Raw genomic sequence first — 24,180 nt, forward strand, 5'->3', positions numbered from 1 at the left:
TGAAATGAATTTGAAAATTGAAGTGACCCTGTATTGAAAATCAGAATTATCCTTTACTGCCCTGACCAAAATTGAGAGTAAATGCATCATAGCTTCACTGCAGTAATAATTCATTTACTTAAATGAGAAATATTATTGCCAGTATGTTATCAGAAATATCTTTTTCAAATTAATGGTAAACTATAATGTAATATTCTGACTCTGTAAGTACAAACAATTAAAAATATTGAAATAGTAAAATACCAGTGTAACCAATCAAATGTTTGCTATTTTACTTTACTTGCGATTGTTATTTGATTGAAACACATCGATATTCACTGTGCATTGCACACAGGGCGTAATGCATGAATGTTATCGATTGGCTTGAGTTGGGAACATTCCAGAGAATATGCGCACTGTTAATGTGCACTGTTAGGCTGCGCTGTTGCGTCTACTGGGGTATATATTCTTTTAAATACAATAGTTCTTGGAAACAGATTGCTTATCCGGCTTTGATGATCATCTGAATACTGCTAGTATCATCCTGAGATAATCCGAGAGAGGATACACAGGAGATTTACAAGAATGTTGCAGGTTTGCCGTTCCAGCTAAGAGGAAGGATTGGATTAGCTGGTGCTCCTTCCTTTGGAATGGAGGTGGGTCAGGTGAGGTTTAATTCAGGTGTATAAAATTATGGGGGGAGAGGGCTCTGGAACGAATGGCTGATTAGGACATATTTTATTTGGCAGAAAGATCAATAACCAGGGAGCAGAGATTTAAACTAAGCACTCGAAGAATTGGAACATAGTTGAGGGACAGATTCTACCCAGAGGATAGTGAGGGTTTGGAACTTGATTTTTGAAAGGGTGGTAGAGACAGAAACATTTCTTCAGATTTAAAAACTACTTTACATGCTCCTGACATGCTGTAACCCACAAGGCCAAGAATTGTAAAGTGAGATTTGGCTGAAAAACTGTTTTTCGGTCAGCACATACGTGATAGGCTGAATGCCCTCCTTTTAGCCATACATTTCTACAATTCTTAAGTGCTGTATATATTATTTTACATCGATCTCTCTTTATAGCGCCATGGTTTTTCGACAGCAGCTGTGTGCTGACCCAATTAAAATGAGCCACTTAATTGTGTATATGGAATCAAATCTATGAATTGTGACACGCTTTTATTTATTTTTCTTTCATGATTTTTACCAGCAAGAAATTGAAGGTCAACAGAAATAGCCTTGTTGAAAAATATTAGCTTAAAATATTATTAAAAGTAGACGGTAGAGAATAATGATGTACAGCGTGATCTGAACCATCTGCCTCTGGAAGATTGAAGAGTTCACTGGTTTAATCCAGCTTACTGAAGGCAAACCATTTTCCCAAAAGCACTTGACTCGTTCCCTGCCTTTAAAGTAAAAGCCAGCAAGCTGACTAGTCCTCTGTTCATTTTTCCTTATATGCCCATACATCTTCTATCCGCAACTTTATATCTGATTAATTGCCTCATTGCTAAAGGTATGTCTTTCCTGTTGAAATCTATGGTGAGTGGGCAGGTGAAGAATTTAGGACTTGGAGGTGGAGATGAAGAAAAGAAAGAAGAAGGCGGTGCTTCTGACCCTGCAGCTGCTGCAGGCATGACCAGAGAAGAATATGAAGAATACCAAAAGCAGATGGTGGAAGAAAAGTAAGTTTACCAAAGACTAAAAATATGATTCAAATGTTTATAATTTTGGTCGCATCCAAGAAACTGACAGCAAACATCCATACAAAACGATGACATGTCTTTACAGCATAATATATAAATTGCAAGGCAGTTTACCGAAATTTTAACACTTTGATAGATTGTCAATAGGAAACAAAATTCTAGACTATTACTTATTTGATGAGCATTATTTACAACTATATGTGGATGGCAGAAAAAGTATTAAACGCGCTTTCACATGTATCTTCATGAAATTTGTGTTGGTAATTAGGCTTTTTTTTAACCTATCTTGGAATATTAATTGACTTCTATTCAACTTCAGATAAAACTTCCAACAAAAATACCCATAAGTTTGAAAAAGGTTGAAAACGTACTCAAGTAGGTACCAACAAATGTTTTGAGTCTACACTCTTGTTTCCCTGCCCACCTTATTGTGATTGAGGTACTTGCTTGTGAAACAAAATAATAATTGTTGAGCACATTTTTTTTAAAAAGGCGTTGCAGATTCAGCATACAGATTTTATAGTTCTGAAAGTTTGGTAAAATACCTTTTTAATGTTGGTGGGGAAAGAAGAAAAATAGCAATACAGACTGACACGTTTGCAAATCCTGTTTCTTTAACCATTGAAACAAAACTGCAGTTATATTATATAGGAGCAGGCTCAGGACTATGAGGAATGCAAAGACAGAATTACAATGTGTGCACGTCAATGCCCAAAGTGTGGTGAATCATGTTGGTGAAATACAAGCACAAATCACAGTGTGGGAAGGTGATGCAGTGGCAGCATTGGAAACATGGCTAAAAAAATGGTGAGGGCTGGGTATGTGATATCTTCTTCTTTAGCTCTCTGCCTGAAAGCAGGTCCAATCCATAGCTTCACAAACATCTCCACCGGTAGGGGATGGAGGCAGCCACTGAATCCAGCCCAGAACTGGGATCAAAACCAGTTTTGTGAAATCTGATCCACACCACCTGTCCAGTTAACTGATCCCCTCCCCCACCCAGACGATACACTTTTAAATACATGTTGTAGCCTGGAGCTATGGAGATGCTCCAATTTCTTTCCATCACATTGTCATTGTCATAATATACACCAGTATATCATGGTGCAGACACACACTGATGGACACACAATGGGACCAATCAACACACACACAACACCGCAGCCAATCACCAGTTAGAGCACACGCACTATAAAGACAGGGGGCAGCGGAGTTCCCGCTCATTTGAGTTGCAGCTAGCTAGGAGGACAGAGCTCACAGCCTACAGCACAGGCATTCACCATGTGCTGAGTGCATCGACTGGTTAGGACAAGGCAAAGGTCTTTAGTTAAAGCTAGTATCGTGTTAACCCACAGTCAGAGTATGTTAAACAGTTAATGATTCAATAAAATAGTGTTGCACTATTTCAAGTGTTGGTGACCTGTATGTGTTCCACGGATCCAGAGCACCCAACACAACATACCAGGAGTTAGGGATATTAGCACTTCTTAGACCTACCTGCAAGTGATCTGCCTTCTGCCAGCATTCCGTCATCCTGCAACATGGACAACATCAGCCCGCCGCCGCCGCTCCGCATCGCTGGCAACCTAGGGGCCAACTGGAAGATATTCAAACAGCACTTCCAGCTCTTCCCTGAGGCCACAGACCGGGAGGACACCTCGGATACCAGAAAGATTGCTCTCCTCCTCTCCACGGCCGGAGACCATGCCATCCACATTTTCAATTCTCTCACCTTTGCGGATGATGAAGATAAAACAAAGTTCAAGACGGTCCTCCTCAGGTTTGACACTCACTGCAGTGTAGAGGTGAATGAAAGTTTCGAGCGCTACATGTTCCAACAGCGTTTGCAGGGTAAGGATGAACCTTTCCAATCCTTTCTCACATACCTCCGCATCCTTGGGCAGTCTTGCAGCTACGGGCCCACCTCCGACTCCATGATACGCGACCAGATCGTTTTTGGTGTTCAATCGGACCCCCTACGACATCAGCTCCTCAAAGTAAAGCAGCTCACCCTAGCGACCGCCATTGAGACCTGTGTCTTACACGAAAACGCCACGAGTCGGTATTCCCACATCCAAGCGGCTGAAACGGCGCAGCAAGGTCCCCATGAGGCGGAACGGGTCCAAGCGATTGAGCAACTCCAGAGCCTCTGCCTGGATGAGGGCGGCCATTTTGCGCGCTTTTCGCAGACTCCCGCGCTTGTGCGCACCAAACGAGGGGATGGCGACGTTGAAGAACGTAATGCGCAGGTGCGCACCATGCATGACCGCACCGCGCATGCGTGGTTGCGCAGCGAACGTGCTGACGCTACGACGTGCGGCAACTGTGGCTCCGCCCATTTAAAACGGCAATGTCCTGCCAAATCTCGACAATGCCTAAGATGTGGCATACTTGGCCACTATGCTGCCCTCTGCCGAGCAGCTCAGCCTGCCAATTCATATCGCTTCAGCCAACCTCGCAGGAATGTCTGGGCAATTCAACCCACGGTCACCGAGTCCGATGCGGACCTCCCACACAGCAGTGACACCGAGGACCCGAAGGCGCCTTTTCGAGTTGGTGTTGTGACAAAAAACAGGCTGTCCTCGAAGCAAAGACACCAGCAGCTGTCGGTAGACAGCATCGATCCAGACGATGAGTTGTGTGCCACCCTGACGGTCAACCGGTCCCAAATACGATTCCGCCTGGACACTGGTGCCTCCGCCAATCTCATTGCGTGGTCTGACTTCTGAAGCCTTTGTGTCAAACCAGCCATCCTTCCATCAGCCTGCCAGCTATTGGATTACGATGGCAATGTCATTGCTGCTAGCGGTTCGTGCCAACTTGAAGTGATGCACAGGTCACGCAAAGCCATCCTTCCTTTTGAAATCGTGGGCTCCTCGAAAGACTCCCTGCTTGGCGCGTAGGCATGCAAGCTGTTGAACCTAGTTCAGAGAGTTCACTCTCTCTCTCCTGATGACACGTCTGCCTTTCAGGACACTGACTTCAGGGCGCAACTCTACGCCATCATCGACCAGCACCACAATGTCTTTGAATGCATAGGCACGCTCCCATATACCTACAAGATCTTATTGAAACAGAATGCCACGCCTGTGGTGCACGCACCTCGCAGGGTCCAAGCACCCCTTAAGGACCGCCTCAAGGAGCAGGACCTCCAGAACCAAGGAGTGATTTCCAGAGTCACGGAACCAACCGACTGGGCCAGTTCCATGGTATGTGTAAAAAAGCCTTCTGGCGAATTAAGAATTTGCATTGATCCCAAGGATCTGAATCGCAATATCATGAGGGAGAATTATCCAATTCCCAAGCGCGAAGAGCTCACATGTGAGATGGCTCGCGCCAAGCTCTTCACCTAACTCAACGCCTCAAAAGGATTCTGGCAAATGCAGCTCGACAAATCCAGCAGGAAACTGTGTACATTCAATACCCCCTTTGGCAGATATTGTTACAACAGGATGCCTTTTGGGATCATATCTGCTTCAGAAGTGTTCCATAGGACCATAGAACAAATGATGGAAGGCATTGAAGGTGTTCGCGTCTATGTCGATGACATAATCATTTGGTCCACCACCCCGCAGGAGCATGTCAATCGCCTCCAGCGTGTGCTCAAACACATACGTGAGCAGGGCCTACGCCTCAACAGGGCCAAATGCTCTTTTGGTCAGACGGAACTCAAGTTCCTCGGGGACCACATCGCCCAGTTGTGTGTGCGGCCGGATGCGAACAAGGTGGCTGCTATCACAGCCATGAAAACGCCAGAGGACAAGAAGGCGGTCCTCCGATTTCTGGGCATGGTCAACGTTTTAGGGAAGTTCATCCCTAACCTCATCTCTCATACCACGGCTCTCAGGAACCTGGTCAGGAAGACGACAGGCTTCCAATGGCTCCCTGCCCACGAGCGCGAATGGTGAGAATCAAAACCAAACTCACCACGGCCCCGGTCTTAGCTTTCTTTGATCCAGCAAAAGAGACCAAAATTTCGACCGATGCCAGCCAATCCGGCATTGGGGCAGTGCTCCTGCAACGCGATGAGGCCTCATCATGGGCCCCCGTTGCATATGCGTCACGTGCCATGACCCCCACGGAACAGCGCTATGCGCAGATATAAAAGGAGTGCCTGGGCCTTCTGACCGGTGTGATTAAGTTTCCCGATTATGTGTATGGACTTCCTCAATTCACTGTCGAGACCGACCATCGCCCGCTGGTCAATATAATACAGAAAGAATTGAACGACATGACGCCTCGCCTCCAGCGTATTCTTCTCAAGCTCCGGCGATACGACTTCCAGCTGGTATACACCCCAGGCAAACACCTCATCATTGCCGACGCTCTCTCCAGGGCAGTCAACACTCCATGTGACCCAGCGGGATTCGTCTGCCAGGTTGACGCCCATGTGGCCTTCGTGGCCTCCAATCTACCTGCCACGGATAAATGCCTCGTCCAAATTCGCCGCGGGACGGCGGCTGACCCTTTGCTACAGCGTGTCATGCGTTACCTAACAAACGGGTGGCTCAAGGGCCAATGCCCTCAGTTCTATAATGTCAGAGATGATCTGGCGGTAGTAGATGGGGTTCTTCTGAAACTGAACTGCATTGTCATCCCGCATCCCATACGCCAGCTCATCCTGGAACAGCTGCACGAGGGCCATATTGGCGTGGAAAAGTGCCGCCGACGGGCCCGAGATGCAGTGTACTGGCCCGGCATTAATGAGGACATAGCCAACACAGTGCTCAACTGCCCCACTTGTCAGCGCTTCCAGCCGGCCCAACCACGTGAGACCCTGCAGCCCCATGAGTTGGTCCCGTCACCTTGGACCAAAGTGCGCATCGACCTGTTCCACGTGCTGGGTAGAGACGATGTCCTGATTGTGGACTACTTTTCAAATTGCCCGGAGGTGTTACGGTTGCACGACATCACATCGTCTGCAGTCATCCATGCCTGTAAGGATGCCTTTGCTCGACACGGCATCCCACTCACGGTTATGTCAGATAATGGCCCCTGCTTCGCAAGCCAGGAATGGTCCAACTTTGCCAGGCAGTACAATTTTGCACATGTGACATCCAGTCCCCTGTACCCCCAATCCAACGGCAAAGCGGAGAAGGGTGTCCACATAGTCAAACAGCTCCTCTGCAAGGCTGCCGATGCTGGGTCCGATTTCTACCTCGCCTTGCTGGCCTATCGCTCTGCCCCACTGTCCACTGGCCTGTCACCAGCCCAGTTGCTCATGGGTTGGACCCTGAGGACAACGGTGACGTCCATTCATTTCCCAGACCTCGACCACGTTCCGGTCCTTCGCCGGATGCAGCTGTCTCGTGCACAGCACAAGTCGGCTCATGACTCCCGTGCAGCTGATCTCCCTGCACTGGCTCCAGATGACAATGTCCGCATCCATCTTCCAGATGGTGGCTGGTCTGCACCGCTGTGGTCCTTCGGCAGGTGGCCCCCCGCTCATTCCTGGTTCGTCTACCGGATGGCTCCATTCTACGCCGCAATCAACGCGCCCTTCGTCTCGTTCCGCGCTCGCTACGTGATCCTCCACTGTCGCCTCGCCCTCCTGCTGACCCTGCCATGGACTATGCAGAGATCCCGGTCACTCTGCATCCTCCTCACTCTGACACAGTCCAGCCCGCTCCTCAGCCGGCGGCTCCCGACCCACCCTTGAGGCAGTCAACCAGAATTCGTCGCCCACCTCAGAGACTTAATTTGTGAACTTTGTGGACTTATGGATTTTCTGATTTGTTCTGTTCTTCCGTTTGATCGTTTACATGGTTTGTATTTTGTGTTCATCTCGTTATTCTTGTGACACACTGTTTTTCTGCACCAGGCACCTTCCCATGTAAATAGCTTAGTTCTCACGTACATAGTCCTGTAAATATTTTACACACACGTAGTCAGGGACATTCTCACCATATATTATTTATTGCCACACAGGTACATTCTTTTATAAAAGGGGGATGTCATAATATACACCAGTATATCATGGTGCAGACACACACTGATGGACACACAGTGAGACCAATCAACACACACAACACCGCAGCCAATCACCAGTTAGAGCACATGCACTATAAAGACAGAGGGCATCGGAGTTCCCGTTCATTCAAGCTGCAGCTAGCTAGGAGGACAGAGCTCACAGCCTGCAGCACAGACATTCACCATGTGCTGAGTGCATCGACTGGTTAGGACACGGCAAAGGTCTTTAGTTAAAGCTATTATTGTGTTATCCCACAGTCAGAGTATGTTAAACAGTTAATGATTCAATAAAATAGTGTTGCACTATTTCAAGTGTTGGTGACCTGTATGTGTTCCACGGATCCAGAGCACCCAACACAACAGTCATGATATGCAAACATGCAGCTAATGAACACATAGAATAGGACACGACCAATGAGCAGTCAGGACACTCAGGGGTGGTATCTCACTATAAAAGGGATGAGGCACTCACACCCCACCTCTTTCCACAGACCAACATCTACAGAGTGAGACAGGGTATATCCTCAGCATCACACCCCAGCACGTGGCTTAGAGCAAGGCTGGTTCAGTTAGACTGAGTTACTACATTTAGATTAGCAGAGAGTTGAACTCATTGAGAACTGTGCTAATAGTTCAATAAAACACATTGAACTCACTTCAAAGTCTGGAGCATCTTTTACTCAAAACTGCATCAAGTGGCAGCTTGTGTTATTCCAAATTACATAACACAACACACATGGCCAACTAGAAATCTCTCTGGCTCTTGCCATTAGCGTATTTTGGATGGAATTACAAGTTTATACTCAACCACATTGGTCACATTATGAGCACACCTTCTTTGACCATCAAGTGTCAGAGTGGGACTTGAATCCAGAGCATCCGGCTCAGGTGGAGGGATGCTACTCACTGTGCCAAAAGTCTTCCCCACACTTCATGTACAATGACATAAGGGGCGAGATTCTCCACTCCCACGGCGGTTGGGAGAATCGCCTGGGCCGCCAAAATTTCCGGGGACGCCGGTCTGACGCCCTCCCGCGATTCTCCCAAGCGGCGGGAACGGCCCAGTCGAGTTTCATGGGCCGCAGGCTGGAGAATCGCCGGAGACACCCATAATGGCGATTCTCCAGCACCCCCGCTATTCTGAGGCCCGGATGGGCCGAACGGCCAGGCCAAAACGACGGGTTCCGCCCGGCGCCGTCCACACCTGGGGCGAAATTCTCCAGAAACGGCGCGATGTCCGCCGACTGGCGCCCAAGACGGCGCAAATCAGACGGGCATCGCGCCGCCCCAAAGGTGCGGAATGCTCCGCATCTTTGGGGGCCGAGCCCCAACATTGAGGGGCTAGGCCGACGCCGGAGGAATTTCCGCCCCACCAGCTGGCGGAAACGGCCTTTGTTGCCCCGCCAGCTGGCGCGGAAATGACATCTCCGGGCGGCGCATGCGCGGGAGCGTCAGCGGCCGCTGACAGTTTCCCACGCATGCGCAGTGGAAGTCTCTTCCACCTCCGCCATGGTGGAGGCCTTGGCGGAGGCGGAAGGGAATGAGTGCCCCCACGGCACAGGCCGCTCGCGGATCGGTGGGCCCCGATCGCGGGCCAGGCCACCGTGGGGGCACCCCCCGGGGTCAGATCGCCCCGCGCCCCCCCCCAGGACCCCGGAACCCGCCCACGCCGCCTTATCCCACCGGTAAGGTAGGTGATTTAATTTACGCCGGCGGGACAGGTAATTTATCGGTGGGACTTCGGCCCATCCGGGCCGGAGAATCGAGCGGGGGGATCCGCCAACCGGCGCGGCGCGATTCCCGCCGCCGCCGAATATCCGGTGCCGGAGACTTCGGCAACCGGCGGGGGCAGGATTCACGCCAGCCCCCGGCGATCTCCGACCCGGCGGGGGGTCGGAGAATGTCGCCACGGTCGCTGCAGTCGTGGCAGTGCGTGAATGCTGGGGGGGCGGCCTGTGGGGGGGACGAGGGGGGATCCTGCACGGGCTCCACCTGGAATGTGGGGTGGCCCGCGATCGGTGCCCACCGATCGTCGGGCCGTCCTCTCTGAAGGAGGACCACCTTCCTTCCGCGGCCCCCCATCTTCTTGCGGGGCGGATTTAGAGAGGACGACAACCACGCATGCGCGGGGTGCGGAATGCTCCGCATCTTTGGGGGCCGAGCCCCAACATTGAGGGGCTAGGCCGACGCCGGAGGAATTTCCGCCCCACCAGCTGCCGGCCGCATCATCTACGTGGTGCTGCTTTTACGCGGGCGACAAGGCCTGGCGCGTGTAGATGACGCGGCCCCGATCCTAGCCCATTGTCAGGGCCTGAATCGGTCGGGACCGGGGCCGTTCCGCGCTGTCGTGAACCTCAACGGCGCGGCCACTTCGGCGTGGGAGTGGAGAATCCCGCCCCATGTGTTCAGAAAATATAGAGAAGGGAAAAGGGGAGGTGAGCTGGCAGTAAAATTAGGGACGGCACTGCAGTTTTAGAAAGAATGAACGTCCTTGTGAGGGCAAGGACACTGGGTGTCCTTGTGCATGAATCTCAAAAGGCTAGTACACAGGTACAGCAAGTAGCTTGGAAAGCTATTACGAGGGAAATTGTATAGAAAATTTGGGAGGTTATGCTTCAGTTGCATAGGGCACTGGTGAGACCATATTTCGAGTAATTTGTACAGTACTGGTCACCTTATTTAAGGAAGGATGTAAATGCGTTGTAAGCAATTCAGAGAAGGTTTACCGAACAATTTTCTGGAACAGGTGGATAGTCCTATGAGAAAAGGTTGAGCAGGCTGGCCTTTAATTGCTCGGGGAGGTGGTGGCGTAGTGGTATTGTCACTGGCCTAGTAATCCAGAGACCTTTGGCGAACCCTGGTTCGAATCCCATCACAGCAGATGGTGACATTTGAATTTAATAAAAAATCTGTAATTAAAAGTCTAATGATGACCATGAAACCATTGTTGATTGTTGTAAAAATCCATCTGGTTCACTAATGTCCTTTAGGGAAGGGCAACAAATGCTGGCTATGCCTGCGATGCCAACATCCCATGAAAGAATTACATTTTAGAAGAGTAAGAGGAGAAGTGATTGAAGCGTAGACGATCCTGAGGAGCTTGACAGGGTGGAAGTGGAGAGGATGCTTTGTCTTGTGGGAGAATCTAGAACTAGGGGTCACTGTTTAAAAATAAAGGATCACCCATTTTAAATGGAGATGAGGCGAAATGTAATTCTCGCAGAGGGTCGTGAGTGGTGGTGGAAACAAAGTCTTTGAATATTTTAAGTCAGAGGTAGATAGACTCTTGTTCAGCAAGGGGGTGATAGGTTATTGGGGGTAGGCAAAGTACAAATTTGAGGTTACAATCAGATCAACCATGATCTTAAATATTCCCTCCACCACCGATGCTCCGTAGCAGTAATGTGGACCATCTACAAGATGCATTGCAACACCAAAAGGACAAGGCCAGAAGATACCTGGGAACACCACCACTTTCAGGTTCCCCTCTAAGCTATACACCATTCTGATTTCCTTCGCTGTCGCAGGGTCAAAATCCTGTAATTCTCTTCTTAACTGTGTGGGTTTTACCTGTACCAGATGGATGGTGGCAGTTCAAGAAGGTGGCTCACCACAACCTTCTCAAAGGCAAGTAGAGATGGGCAAGAAATGCTACCCATACCTGTGATGCCCACATTCCGTGAAATAATTGTTATAAATGTGCATGTCTGAATCTTGTTTTTCATGCCTTTGCTTTTGAACAGAGCTGTATATATTCTATCATTCACACTTACTGTAGCCACCTAAAATGGCTGATTCCCGATTAATTTGGCCAAAACACGATATAAAATGGCTAACCGAAAAGGCTGATGGTAAAAGCAGCCAACAGGGCACAAATGGACAGCTGCAGACAGAATAGCGTATTCGGCTCTGGGGAAGTCGGCCCAGATCGATACATGCGACCATTAGCAGCACATCAACCCAGACATCTGCAGTTTAATCTGCTATCCCCGGGAACAATTGCAACATATTAGCAATTGAATGCCGGGCCAGACCTCTCGGCCCCAGCAGTGGCCAAGACAAAGACAGGTGAACAACCACCCCCCGATCAAGGAATCGCCCCATTATTGGAGCATATCTAACCCAGTGATTGGGAATAAGTCCAATCACTTGGGACTCAGGGTCAAGGTCCGCCCCGAGAGGCGGGAAGCCCCTGGGCCCTATAAAAATAGGGGCCAAGTTCAGATCGACCCTTCTCTCCCTTCTTCTCCTGCTCGCAACCTTTGCAAGAACCGTTGACCAGCAACCGTAAGTTTGACTCCAGCGATCGCTACCCAATAGAGACTCCTAGCCATCGACCCGTATCAGCCTTTTGAATCCCACAGGCCAGACCCAATTCGATAAGCCATTTGTTTCCCTGACCTGGTGGGCCATTCCCAAAAGTTAAGTATTGGCCAGTAGTGGTAGGTAGTGATATAGAAAGTAGGCTTATTGTGTAAGTATTTATTGCTGTACATAATAAATGACCGTTGATTTTAATCTTACTAAGCGGTGTGCTGTCTTATTAATCATAACTAGAGCTTGAACCACGTGGCGGTATCAGAAAGATACCTGGCGACTCGTGATCTATCATTCACACTTACTCAGGGCAAATGTTTTTTTTCTTTAGCAAAACCATTCCAACTCCCTTTGTATTGGTCCCGAGACATTATTGACATTTAATCTATCCCTCCCTCTACTCTATCTCGAACTTTCCCTTTTTTTCTTACTCCTCTTCCCTGTTTTCAATAGCATCAAACCCATCGCATTATTATCTTCCTTCAGTTTTGAAGAGCCATATTCAACTCAAACTGTTCATCGTGTTTCTCTCTCCACAGCTACTGTCTCACCTCTTGAGTATTTCCAGCACTTTCTGTTTTTGTTACGCAAAATTAACTTGCAGATACATCTGCCATTTAGGATGCGAAGTAGTATGTTGACCTTTATTGCAAGGAGTTTGGAAGACTAAGGAAGTGTTTCCATAATTGAGACAATCTGGAGTCATGCGGACTCTGAATCTAAGGGAAGAAATACTTTCCTTAGAGGAGGTGAGTTGGTTCATTAAAGGCGGAGATGAGCTCAAAGATCAGCCATGATCTCATGGAATATCAGTGGAGGCTTGAAAGGTCGTATGGTCTATTTCTGTTCCAAATCATATGTTGTTTTGTCCTTATGAACTGTTAATTTTGTAATGGAGGAAAAACTAGCCTCTTAATCCACAGTAATATCCCACAAACAGCAATGTGATAATGACCAGATAATGTTCTCTTTTAACTGACGTTATTTGGAGGATAAATATTAACGAGGAACGTTTCTGATCTTACTTCAAAATAGATGCATGGGATTTTTTTTAGTTTAGGATGGACAGTTTGGCTCCCTTTCTGAAAAATAGCACCTTTGACGATATATCGCTTTCTCAAGTACATATCAGCCATATCAGATCAGAAGGCATAGAATTTCTGTGGGTAGAGTTGAGGAATCGCAAAGGTAAAAAGACCCTGATGGGAGTTATGTACAGATCCCCAAGCAGTAGTGGGGCATAAAATAAATCAGGAGATAGAAAAGGCATGTAGAAAAGGCAATATTACAATAATCATGGGGAACTTCAAAATGCAGGTGGACTGGGAAAATCAGGTTGGTAATGGAAACCAAGAAAAGGAATTTGTGGAATGTCTAACAGATGTTTTTTTGGAGCAGCTACGAGGGAACAGGCAATTCTGGATTTGTTGATGAGTAATAGATACATAGATACATAGAAGACAGGAGCAGGAGGAGGCCTTTTGGCCCTTCGAGCCTGCTCTGCCATTCATCATGATCATGGCTGATCATCCAACTCAATTGCCTATTGCTTTCTCCCCATAGGCTTTGATCCCATTCTCCCCAAGTGCGATATCCAGCAGCCTAATGAGGCAGACTTGATGAGGGAACTTCAGGTGAAGGAACCCTGAGGGAGCACTGATCATAATATGATAGAATTTACCCTTCAGTTTGAGATGGTGAAGCTGGAATCAGATGTAACGGTATTGCAATTGAATAAGGGTAACTACAAAGACATGAGGGAGGAGTGGCCAGAGTTGATTGGAAAAGGAGCCAAGCAGGGAAGACAGTGGAACAGCAATGGCAGGGGTTTTGGGGGGTCATTCGAGGGACACAGCAGAAATTCATCCCAAGGAGGAGAAACATGCTCAGTGGAGGACAAGGCATCCATGGCTGATGAAAGAAGTCGAAGACAGCATAAAAGAAAAAGCATACAAAGGATTAGTGGGAAGCCAGAGGATTGGGAATCCTTTAAAAATGAGCAGAGGACAACTAAAAAAGCAATAAGCGGGGAGAAGATGAAGTATGAGTGCGAGCTAGCTAGTAATATAAAGGAAGATAGGAAGAGTTTTTTTCAAAATATAAAAGGAAGGCGAGAGGCAAAAATAGACAATGGACCACTGGAAAATGTGGCTGGAGAAGTAATAATAGGAAACAAAGAAATGGCAGAGGAATTGAATTGTTACTTTGCATCAGTTTTCAAGATGGAAGACACCAGTGGGATGCCAGAGCTCCAGGAGAATCAGGGGGCAGAGGCGAGTGTAGTGGCCATCACTAAGGAGAAGGTTCTGGGGAAACTGAAAGGTATGAAGGAGGATAAATCACCTGGATCGGATGGACTACACCCCAGGGTTTCAAAAGAGATAGCTGAGGAGATTGTGGAGGCATTGGTGGTGATCTTTCAGGAATCACTGGAGGCAGGGAGGGCCCCAGAAGACTGGAAAGTGGCTAGTGTAACACTGCTGATTAAGAAGTGAGGGAGGCAGAAGATGGGAAATTAATGGCAGTTTTTCCTGACTTCGGTCATTGGTAAGATTTTAGAGTCCATTATTAAAGATGAGATCTCAGAGTATTTGCAAGTGCATGGTAAAATAGGACTGAGTCAGCATGGCTTCATCAGGGGAGGTTGTGTCTGACAAATCTGAGGAGGTAACAAGGAAGTCCGACAAAGGAGAACCAGTGAACGTGATTTATTTAGATTTCCAGAAGGCCTTTGACAAGGTGCCGCATAGGAGACTGTTAAATAAGTTAAAGCCCTCGGTGTTCAGGGTAAGATCCTGGCATGGATAGAGGATTGGCTGACTGGCAGAAGGCAGAGAGTGGGGATAAAGGGGACTTTTTCAGGATGGCAGCTGGTGACTAGTGGTGTGCCTCAGAGGTCTGTGCTGGGACCACAACTTTTCACAATATACATTAATGATGTGGAAGAAAGAACTGAAGGCACTGTTGCTAAATTTGCAGATGATACAAAGATCTATGGAGGGACAGGTGTTATTAAGGAAGCAGGAATGCTGCAGGAGGACTTGGACAGGCTAGGAGAGTGGGCAATGAAGTGGCAGATGGAATACAATGTGGAAAAGTGTGAGGTTATGCACATTGGAAGGAGGAATGGAGGCGTAGGCTATTTTCTAAATGGAGAAATGCTTGGGAAATCAGAAGCACAAAGGGACTTTGGAGTCCTTATTCAAGATTCTCTTAAGGTTAACATAGAACATACAACTTACAGTGCAGAAGGAGGCCATTCAGCCCATCGAGTCTGCACCGACCCACTTAAGCCCTCACGTCCACCCTATCCCCGTAACCCAATAACTCCTCCTAACCTTTTTGGTCACTAAGGGCAATTTATCATGGCCAATCCACCTAACCTGCACGTCTTTGGACTGTGGGAGGAAACCGGAGCACCTGGAAGAAACCCACGCAGACACGGGGGAAAACGTGCAGACTCCGCACAGACAGTGACCCAGCGGGGAATTGAACCTGGGACCCTGGCGCTGTGAAGCCACTGTACTATCCACTTGTGCTACTGTGCTGCCAGCAGGTACAGTCAGCAGTTTGGAAGGCAAATGCAATGTTAGCATTCATGTCGAGAGGGCTAGAATACAAGAGCAGGGATGTACTTCTGAGTCTATATAAGGTTCGGGTCAGACCATATTTGGAGTATTGTGAGCAGTTTTGGGCACCGTATCTAAGGAAGGATGTGTTGGCCTTGGAGCGGGTCCAGAAGAGATTCACAAGAATGATTCCTAAAATGAAGAGCTTGTCATGTTGAGGACTCTGGGTCTGTACTCATTGGAGTTTAGAAGGATGAGGGGGTCCTTATTGAAACTTACAGGATACTGCGAGGCCTGGATAGAGTGGATGCGGAGATGATGTTTCCACTTGTAGGAAAAACTAGAACCAGAGGACACAATCTCAGGCTAAAGGGACGATCCTTTAAAACAGAGATGAGGAGGAATTTCTTCAGCCAGAGGGTGGTGAATCTGTAGAAGTTTGTGCTGCAGAAGGCTGTGGAGGCCAAATCACTGAGTATCTTTAAGACAGAGATAGATAGGTTCTTGATTAATAAGGGCTCAGGCTTCTAAAAGAGATAGCTGAGGAGATTGTGGAGGCATTGGTGGCATTGGAAGACAGGAGAATGGGGATGAGAAAAATATCAGCCATGATTGCATGGCATAGCAGATGCGATGGGCCGAGTGGCCTAATTCGGCTCCTAAGTCTTATGGTCTATTTGTTTAATTCATCCCATTAAACTACCCACCCATTTTCAGCAGTCATTCCTGATCTATCCAAAGGCTATCCCTCAGAGATCAGTAACTGAAAGTAAGTGGTTTACTATGTTGTCATGCCTTCAGTAATTACATGTGAATGATAGGTTAAAAGTTTTAAATGATGGTTAAGTTCAGTGAGTTTTCAGTCGCATGAACCCAATTTTGTGGACTGTGATGTCATAGTTGTGGCAGTAATGTTTTTTTAAAAACCTGGTTCAAAATACATACAGGGAGTGTGTCTACTAAAGCTGTAATTAAACAGTCATAAAAGTGGGATAATCATTCATTCCAATCACTTCCTAGATTACAGATAAAGGGCTAATGGAATTGTGTTTTGACTGCTGGAGGTTCCCTGGAGAGTAGATATTTTATGGGTGAGTGCTATTTTGACCTATCTAAGCAGGTCATATGACATCTTAGAGGTATACAGATGATGTAGTTAATGGGAAGAGCCAGGTCTGTCTGTAGTTTCACAGTGTGCTTGAATATTTTAAGTTGAACAGCAGTTTGTCGTAGGATTTGAATATGGCAAGACATAAGTGTATTGCTCTTGTAAGGAACTCTCTCCAAAATTCTCACTACAACTAAGCAAGTAACCTGTTTTCTTAACTTTATTTATAAATGGCATTTGAACTGTATTGGGTTGCTTAATTGGAATTTTTGGCAGGAGTAGATAGTACATTCAAATGTTTCCGTTTGTTTAAAAACTGTTTAACTGATCATCCTAAAGCAATCTTTTGATGTTAATGTGGTTAATTAAAGTTTGTTTTGATCAGACTCAGCACTTCAGGGTTGAAGTATCCTTCCCTCACAGTTTTCTAAATGGAAAAACTGTTTGGAGTTCTCATCCAGTATCTTAACAAAAGTTGGAGTCTGGACTGGTTTCATAACAGATGAGTTGTGGGTCCACTGTTTAGAACTGCAAGTAATTTAAAACAAATATGTGTGATTTATTCAGTGATGCAATAAAGAATAATGTTATAGGAAAAGAAACTGGCAAAAAAATCTCATTGTGTAACAGAACATAGAACATAGAACAGTACAGCACAGAACAGGCCCTTTGGCCCTCGATGTTGTGCCGAGCTTTGTCCGAAACCAAGATCAAGCTATCCCACTCCCTGTCATTCTGGTGTGCTCCATGTGCCTATCCAATAATCGCTTGAAAGTTCCTAAAGTGTCCGACTCCACTATCACAGCAGGCAGTCCATTCCACACTCTAACCACTCTCTGAGTAAAGAACCTACCTCGGACAACCCTCCTATATTTCCCACCTCGAACCTTATTGTTATGCCCCCTTGTAACAGCTACATCCAGCTGAGGAAATAGTCTCTGAATGTCCACTCTATCTATCCCCCTCATCATCTTATAAACCTCTATTAAGTCACCTCTCATCCTCCTTCGCTCCAATGAGAAAAGCCCTAGCTCCCTCAACCTTTCTCATAAGACCTACCCTCCAATCCAGGCAGCATTCTGGTAAATCTCCTTTGCACCCTTTCCAATGCTTCCACATCCTTCCTATAATGAGGTGACCAGAACTGCACACAATACTCCAAATGTGGTCTCACCAGGGTCCTGTACAGTTGCAGCATAACCCCACGGCTCTTAAACTCAAGCCCCCTGTTAATAAACGCTAACACACTATAGACCTTATTCACGGCTCTATCCACTTGAGTGGCAACGTTTAGAAATCTGTGGTCATGAACCCCAAGATCTCTCTGCTCCTCCACATTCCTCAGAACCCTGCTGTTGACCCTGTAATCCACATTCAAAATTGTCTTATCAAAATGAATCACCTCGCACTTATTAGGGTTAAACTCCATCTGCCATTTTTTGGCCCAGCTCTGCATCCTATCAATGTCTCTTTGCAGCCTACAACAGCCCTCCATCTCATCCACTACTCCACCAATCTTGGTGTCATCAGCAAATTTAGTGACCCACCCTTCAGCCCCCTCCTCCAAGTCATTTATAAAAATCACAAATAGCAGAGGACCCAGCACTGATCACTATGGTACACCGCTGGTAACTGGTCTCCAGTCTGAAAATGTTCCATCCACCACCACCCTCTGTCTTCTATGTGATAGCCAGTTACTTATCCAATTGGCCAAATTTCCCTATATCCCACACCTCCTTGCTTTCTTCATGAGCGAACCATGGGGAACCTTGTCAAACGCCTTACTGAAATCCATGTATACGACATCAACTGCTCTACCTTCATCTACACATTTTGTTACCTCCTCAAAGAATTCAATCAAATTTGTGAGGCAAGACTTATCCTTCACAAATCTGTGTTGATTATCCCGGATTAACCTGCATCTTTCCAAATGATCATTAATCCTATCTCTCAGGACCCTTTCCATTAACTTACCGACCACCAAAGTAAGACTAACCAGCCTATAATTACTAGGGTCATTCCTATTCCCTTTCCTGAACAGAGGAACAACATTTGCCACTCTCCAGTCCTCTGGCACTATCCCCGTGGACAGTGAGGACCCAAAGATCAAAGCCAAAGGCTATGCAATCTCATCCCTTGCCTCCCAAAGAATCCTAGGATATATCCCATCTGGCCCAGGGGACTTGTCAACCCTCAGGTTTTTCAAAATTGCTAATACATCTTCCCGCAGAACATCTACCTCCTCCAGCCTACCCGCCTGTATCACACTCTCATCCTCAAAAACATAGCCCCTCTCCTCGGTGAACACTGAAGAAAAGTATTCATTCAACGCTTCTCCTATCTCTTATGACTCCATGCACAAGTTCCCACGACTGTCCTTGACCGGCCCTAACCTCACCCTGGTCATTCTTTTATTTCTCACATAAGAGTAAAAAGCCTTGGGGTTTTCCTTGATCCGACCCGCCAAGGACTTCTCATGCCCCCTCCTAGCTCTCTAAAGCCCTTCTTTTAGCTCATTCTTTGCTACCTTGTAACCCTCAAGTGACCCAACTGAACCTTGTTTTCTCATCCATACATATGCTTCCTTTTCCCTCTTGACAAGACATTCAACCTCTTTTGTGAACCATGGTTCCCTCTCAAGGCCATTTCCTCCCTGCAGGGGACAGGGACATACCTATCAAGGACACGCAGTATTTGTTCCTTGAACAAGCTTCACTTTTCATTTGTGCCTTTCCCTGACAGTTTCTGTCCCCATCTTATGCTCCTTAATTCTTGCCTAATCGTATCATAATTACCCCTCCCCCAATTATAAACCTTGCCCTGCCGTATGGCCCTATCCCTCTCCATTGCAATAGTGAAAGACACCAAATTGTGGTCATTATCTCCAAAGTGTTCTCCCACAAACAAATCTAACACTTGGCCCGGTTCATTACCCAGTACCAAATCCAATGTGGCCCCACCTCTTGTCAGCCTACCCACATATTGTGTCAGGAAACCCTCCTGCACACGCTGTACAAAAACTGCCCCATCCGAACTGTTCGACCTATAGAGGTTCCAATCAATATTTGGAAAGTTAAAGTCACCCATGACAACTACCCTGAGACCTCCACACCTATCCATAATCTGCTTTGCAATTTCTTCCTCCACATCTCTATTACTATTTGGGGGCCTATAGAAAACTCTTAACAATGTGGCCGCTCCTTTCCTATTTCTAACTTCAGCCCATATTACCCCAGTTGGCAGATCCCTCTCGAACTGCCTTTCTGCAGCTGTTAAAGTATCCTTGATTAACAATACTATTCCTCCACCTCTTTTACCACCTTCCCTACTCTGACTGAAACATCTATACCACGGAACTTCCAACAACCATTCCTGTCCCTGTCCTAACCATGTCTCCGTAATGGCCACAACATCGTAGCCCCAAGTACCAATCCACGCTCCAAGTTCACCTACCTTATTCCGGATGCTCCTTGCATTAAAGCAGACACATTTCAACCCATCTTCCTGCCTGCCGGTACACTCCTGCGACCTAGATACCCTCCTCAGTACCTCACTACTCTCAACGCTGGCTTCTGGACTACAGCTCGTTTTCCCATCCCCCTGATAAATTAGTTTAAACCCCCCGAAGAGCAGTAGCAAATTTTCCTCCCAGGATATTGGTGCCCCTCTGGTTCAGGTGCAAACCGTAATAGCGAGTGAAGATGCCGAGAATGAATCCAAATCAGTAACCCTCGCCCGGGTATCAGGTCTTAGCCCTCTCAGTCTTTGATAAAATAATTTATATAATAATTTTTTAGATCACCATGATAAAACTTTTTTTTCCGCTTCACTATTTTCCTGGCACAAAAAAGACAGGATTTGGATGCTTAATATTACATGGTATAAGTAAAGATAGAGAAGATAGAAAAAAAGGAGAGAAGCAGTTTTGATTGAGGAAAATATTACAGTGCGAGAAAGACTGAATACCCTGGAGGAGTCAAAGCCAGAACCCATTATGGGCAACATGGGAGCACAGTGGTTAGCATTGTTGCTTCATAGCGCAGGGTCCCAGGTTCAATTGCCGGCTTGGGTCACTGTCTGTGCGGAGTCTGCACATTCTTCCTGTGTCTGCGTGGGTTTCCTCCGGGTGCTCCGGTTTCTTCTCACAAAGTCCTTAAAGACGTACAGTTAGGTAATTTGGACATTCTGAATTCTTCCTCTGTGTACCTGAACAGGTGACGGAATGTGGCAACTGGGGGCTTTTTACAGTAACTTTATTGCAGTGTTAATGTAAGCCTACTTGTGACAATAAAGATTATTATAATTATTGTTTGGAAGTAAGAAATGGCTGGGATTCTCCGATCGCATCTGCCACTGCTGCCAGCGAGAGCGAATTTGGTGCTCAGCCAAAACTCCATTCACTGCAGCGGAACCGGAGAATCCGGCCAGCGTGAATGGATGGAAAATTCCGGCCAATAAAGGAACGATGACCTAGGTCCTTTCCATGTGCTCTGTTTGATGACAGGTCATTGGCTTATTGTTTGCTCATGCTTAAATCTGAGCTTTTTTCACGGCTGTTTTTGTCAGTGGGAGTTTGCCATTGCCTTCTGCTCTCAAGGGCAGGGTGATGAGGCGGGACCCAAGTCTACTTCAGCTGCTAACAGGAAGAAGGCAAGTTTCATTGGGCTGAATTTTATGCGCAGGTGTTGTCCCACCTCCTGGCTGAAACGTCAGGAGCGAGCCTGCATCCTTGTGGCCAGGGAGCCCTAAGCCAATTTTACTGTTGTTGGGTCATTAATTGGCTCAGGGTGAGCCTCCTTTTCCCCATTTGAGAGGAAGTCCTGCCTCTGAGAACTGCCAGCCCATAGGTCTTGCACTGTGGTCAGTTTGGCAGATTCCAGTGGGCAGGTTGGAGGACAGGATTTTGTAAAGTGCTTGGGGGAATGTGAGGGGTGTTTGGGATGATGAAGAAGTAACATGGAGATGGCCCCCAGTGGGCACAGGCTGCCCAAAAGGAAGGAACACAAAGCAAGTGGCAACAAGGCTGCTAGGTTTTACCTGCATGGGCATTTGTTGCTGCTGGTAAAATACCAACAGTGGTGGGAAAAGGCCCTTAGGTGGTCTGTAATTTGCCATTTAAGGGCCAGAGGGTGGGTGGGCCAATCAGTGCCTCCCCCATTTTTGATAAAATAGCAGTGGAAGTCGATACACCATAAGGTCATAAGAAATAGGAACAGAAGCCAACCATTCAGCCCCTCGAGCCTGCTCCGCCATTCAATAGGTTCATGGCTGATTCGACATTCCTCACGTCTACTTTCCTGCCCTTTCCCCATAACCCTGAATTTCCTTACTGATCAAGAATCTCATCCTTAAATATACACAAGGACTTTGCCCCCACAGCTTTCTGCGGCAAGGAGTCCCAAAGACTCACAACCCTCTGAGAGAAGAAATTCCTCATCATCTCAGTCTTAAATTGACACCCCTTTATTCTGAGTCTGCGTCCTCTTGTCCTAGACTCTCCCATGAGGGGGAACATCCTCTCAACATTTACCCTCTCAAGCCCTCCTCTATGTTTCAATGAGATCACCTCTCATTCTTCTAAATTCCAATGAGTAGAGTCGCAGCCTGTTTAACCTTTGCTCAGAAGACAATCCCTCCATATATGGGATCATCCTGAACCTTCTCTGAGCTGCCTCCAATAAAATAATCTTTCCTTAAATAAGGGGATCAAAACCGCTCAAAAACTAAAACCACATGGGATTCGGGGTGGGCTGGCTAGATGGATACAGAACCTGCTTGGTTGTAGAAGACAGAGTAGCGGAGGAAGGGTGTTTTTCAGAAAGGAGATCTGTAGCTAGTGGTGTTCTGCAGGGATTAGTGCGAGGACCTCTGCTGTTTATAGCTTAGATGAATGATCTGGAGGAAAGCGTGGGTGGAATGATCAGTAAGTTTGCAGATGACACAAAGATTGGCAGAGTTGTTGATAGTGCCGAGGATTGTCAGAGGATACAATTGGATATCGGTAGTTTGGAGACTTGGGCACAGAAATGGCAGATGGAGTTTAATCCGGACAAATGGGTGGTGATGCATTTTGGAGGATCAAATCCAGGCACAAATTGATTGATTGATTGATATTTATAGTCACATTTACTGAAGTACAGTGAAAAGTATTTTTCTGACGCCAAGGGAACATACACAGTACGTACATAGTAGATAAAAGAATAATCGACAGAATACATTGACAATAGTACATCAACAAGTAGTGATTGGTTACAGTGCGGAGCAAGGACCAAACAAGCAGTACATGAGCAAGAGCAGCATAGGGTGTCGTGAATAGTGTTCTTACAGGAAACATCAGTCCGAGGGAGAGTCGTTGAGGAATCTATTAGCTGTGGGGAAGAAGCTGTTCCCATGTCTGGATGTGCGGGTCTTCAGACTTCTGCATCTTTTGCCTGATGGAAGTGTCCGGAAGAGGGCAAAGCCTGGGTGTGAGGGGTCTCTGACAAAGCTGTCTGCCTTCCTGAGGCAGCGGGAGGTGTGGACAGAATCAATGGGAGGATGACAAGTTTGTGTGATGCGTTGGGCTGAGTTCACCACACTCTGCAGTTTCTTGCGATCTTGGGCCGAGCAGTTGCCATAACAAACTGTGATGCAGCCGGATAGGATGCCCTCTATGGCACATCTGTAGAGGTTTGTGAGAGTCGATGCAGACATGCCGAATTTCTTTAGCTTCCATAGGAAGTAGAGATGTTGTTGGGCTTTCTTGACTGCTGCATCAACACGAGTGGACCAGGACAGACTGTTGGTGATGGTGACTCCTGGGAACGTAAAGCTATTGACCATCTCCACTTCGGAGCCATTGATGTAGATGGGGTGGGTGTGCAGCGCTTCCTGAAGTCGATAATCAGTTCCTTGGTCTTTCCAACATTTTGAGAGAGGTTGTGTTATATTTTAAATAATGACTTACCTAAAATATATATATTACTCTTGAATCCACCAGGATGATAAAATGACCAATAGTCTTCTTGTTGATGAACTATGTAATGAGTAATAAAATAATAAACTGAGTCCTTTTACTCAATACTGGACTAACAATAAAGAAATAAAGTACAATACAGATAACTGCATAACTATACACTATTATAACAAACTAGTTCTAACTTCTCTCACTCTAGCTGTTCTATGTCTTGCTTGTTCACTGTTCTGAATATCATCATGTGACCTAGAAAAGGAGGGAAATCAGTTCTTATAGTACCTGACTGTAAGCCATCTCGTATTGAAATGACTGTACTACATTTACATACATTGATCATGTATATTGATATCTGAATATCACTACAGGTACACCATGCAACCAAGTGGTCTATCTCCCTTCTGTAGTCTGATTTGTCGTTGTTTGAGAAACAACCCACCAGTCATAACATCTGCAAACTTATAGATCGAATTGGAGTTGAATCTTACCACACAGTTGGGAGTACAGTAAAGGACTGAGAACACATCCTTACGCGGCCCCGGTGTTGAGGACTATTGTGGAGGAGGGGCTGCAACCTA

The 24,180-nt window shown here is 46.7% G+C and overlaps 1 protein-coding gene across 1 annotated transcript in view; it reads left to right on the forward strand.

The window, feature by feature from the left end:
* The first annotated feature begins 1,457 nt into the window (after positions 1-1,457).
* cplx4a (complexin 4a) overlaps positions 1,458-24,180 on the forward strand; it is a 108,998-nt gene continuing 86,275 nt past the window's right edge. Inside the window, exon 1 of the mRNA XM_072497963.1 lies at positions 1,458-1,665. Within this exon, the coding sequence (XP_072354064.1) occupies positions 1,499-1,665 (167 nt within the window). The 5' untranslated portion in view covers positions 1,458-1,498. The remainder of the gene's footprint in view (positions 1,666-24,180) is intronic.

Source organism: Scyliorhinus torazame, chromosome 3 (genome assembly GCF_047496885.1).
Source record: "Scyliorhinus torazame isolate Kashiwa2021f chromosome 3, sScyTor2.1, whole genome shotgun sequence".
NCBI lineage: Eukaryota > Metazoa > Chordata > Chondrichthyes > Carcharhiniformes > Scyliorhinidae > Scyliorhinus > Scyliorhinus torazame.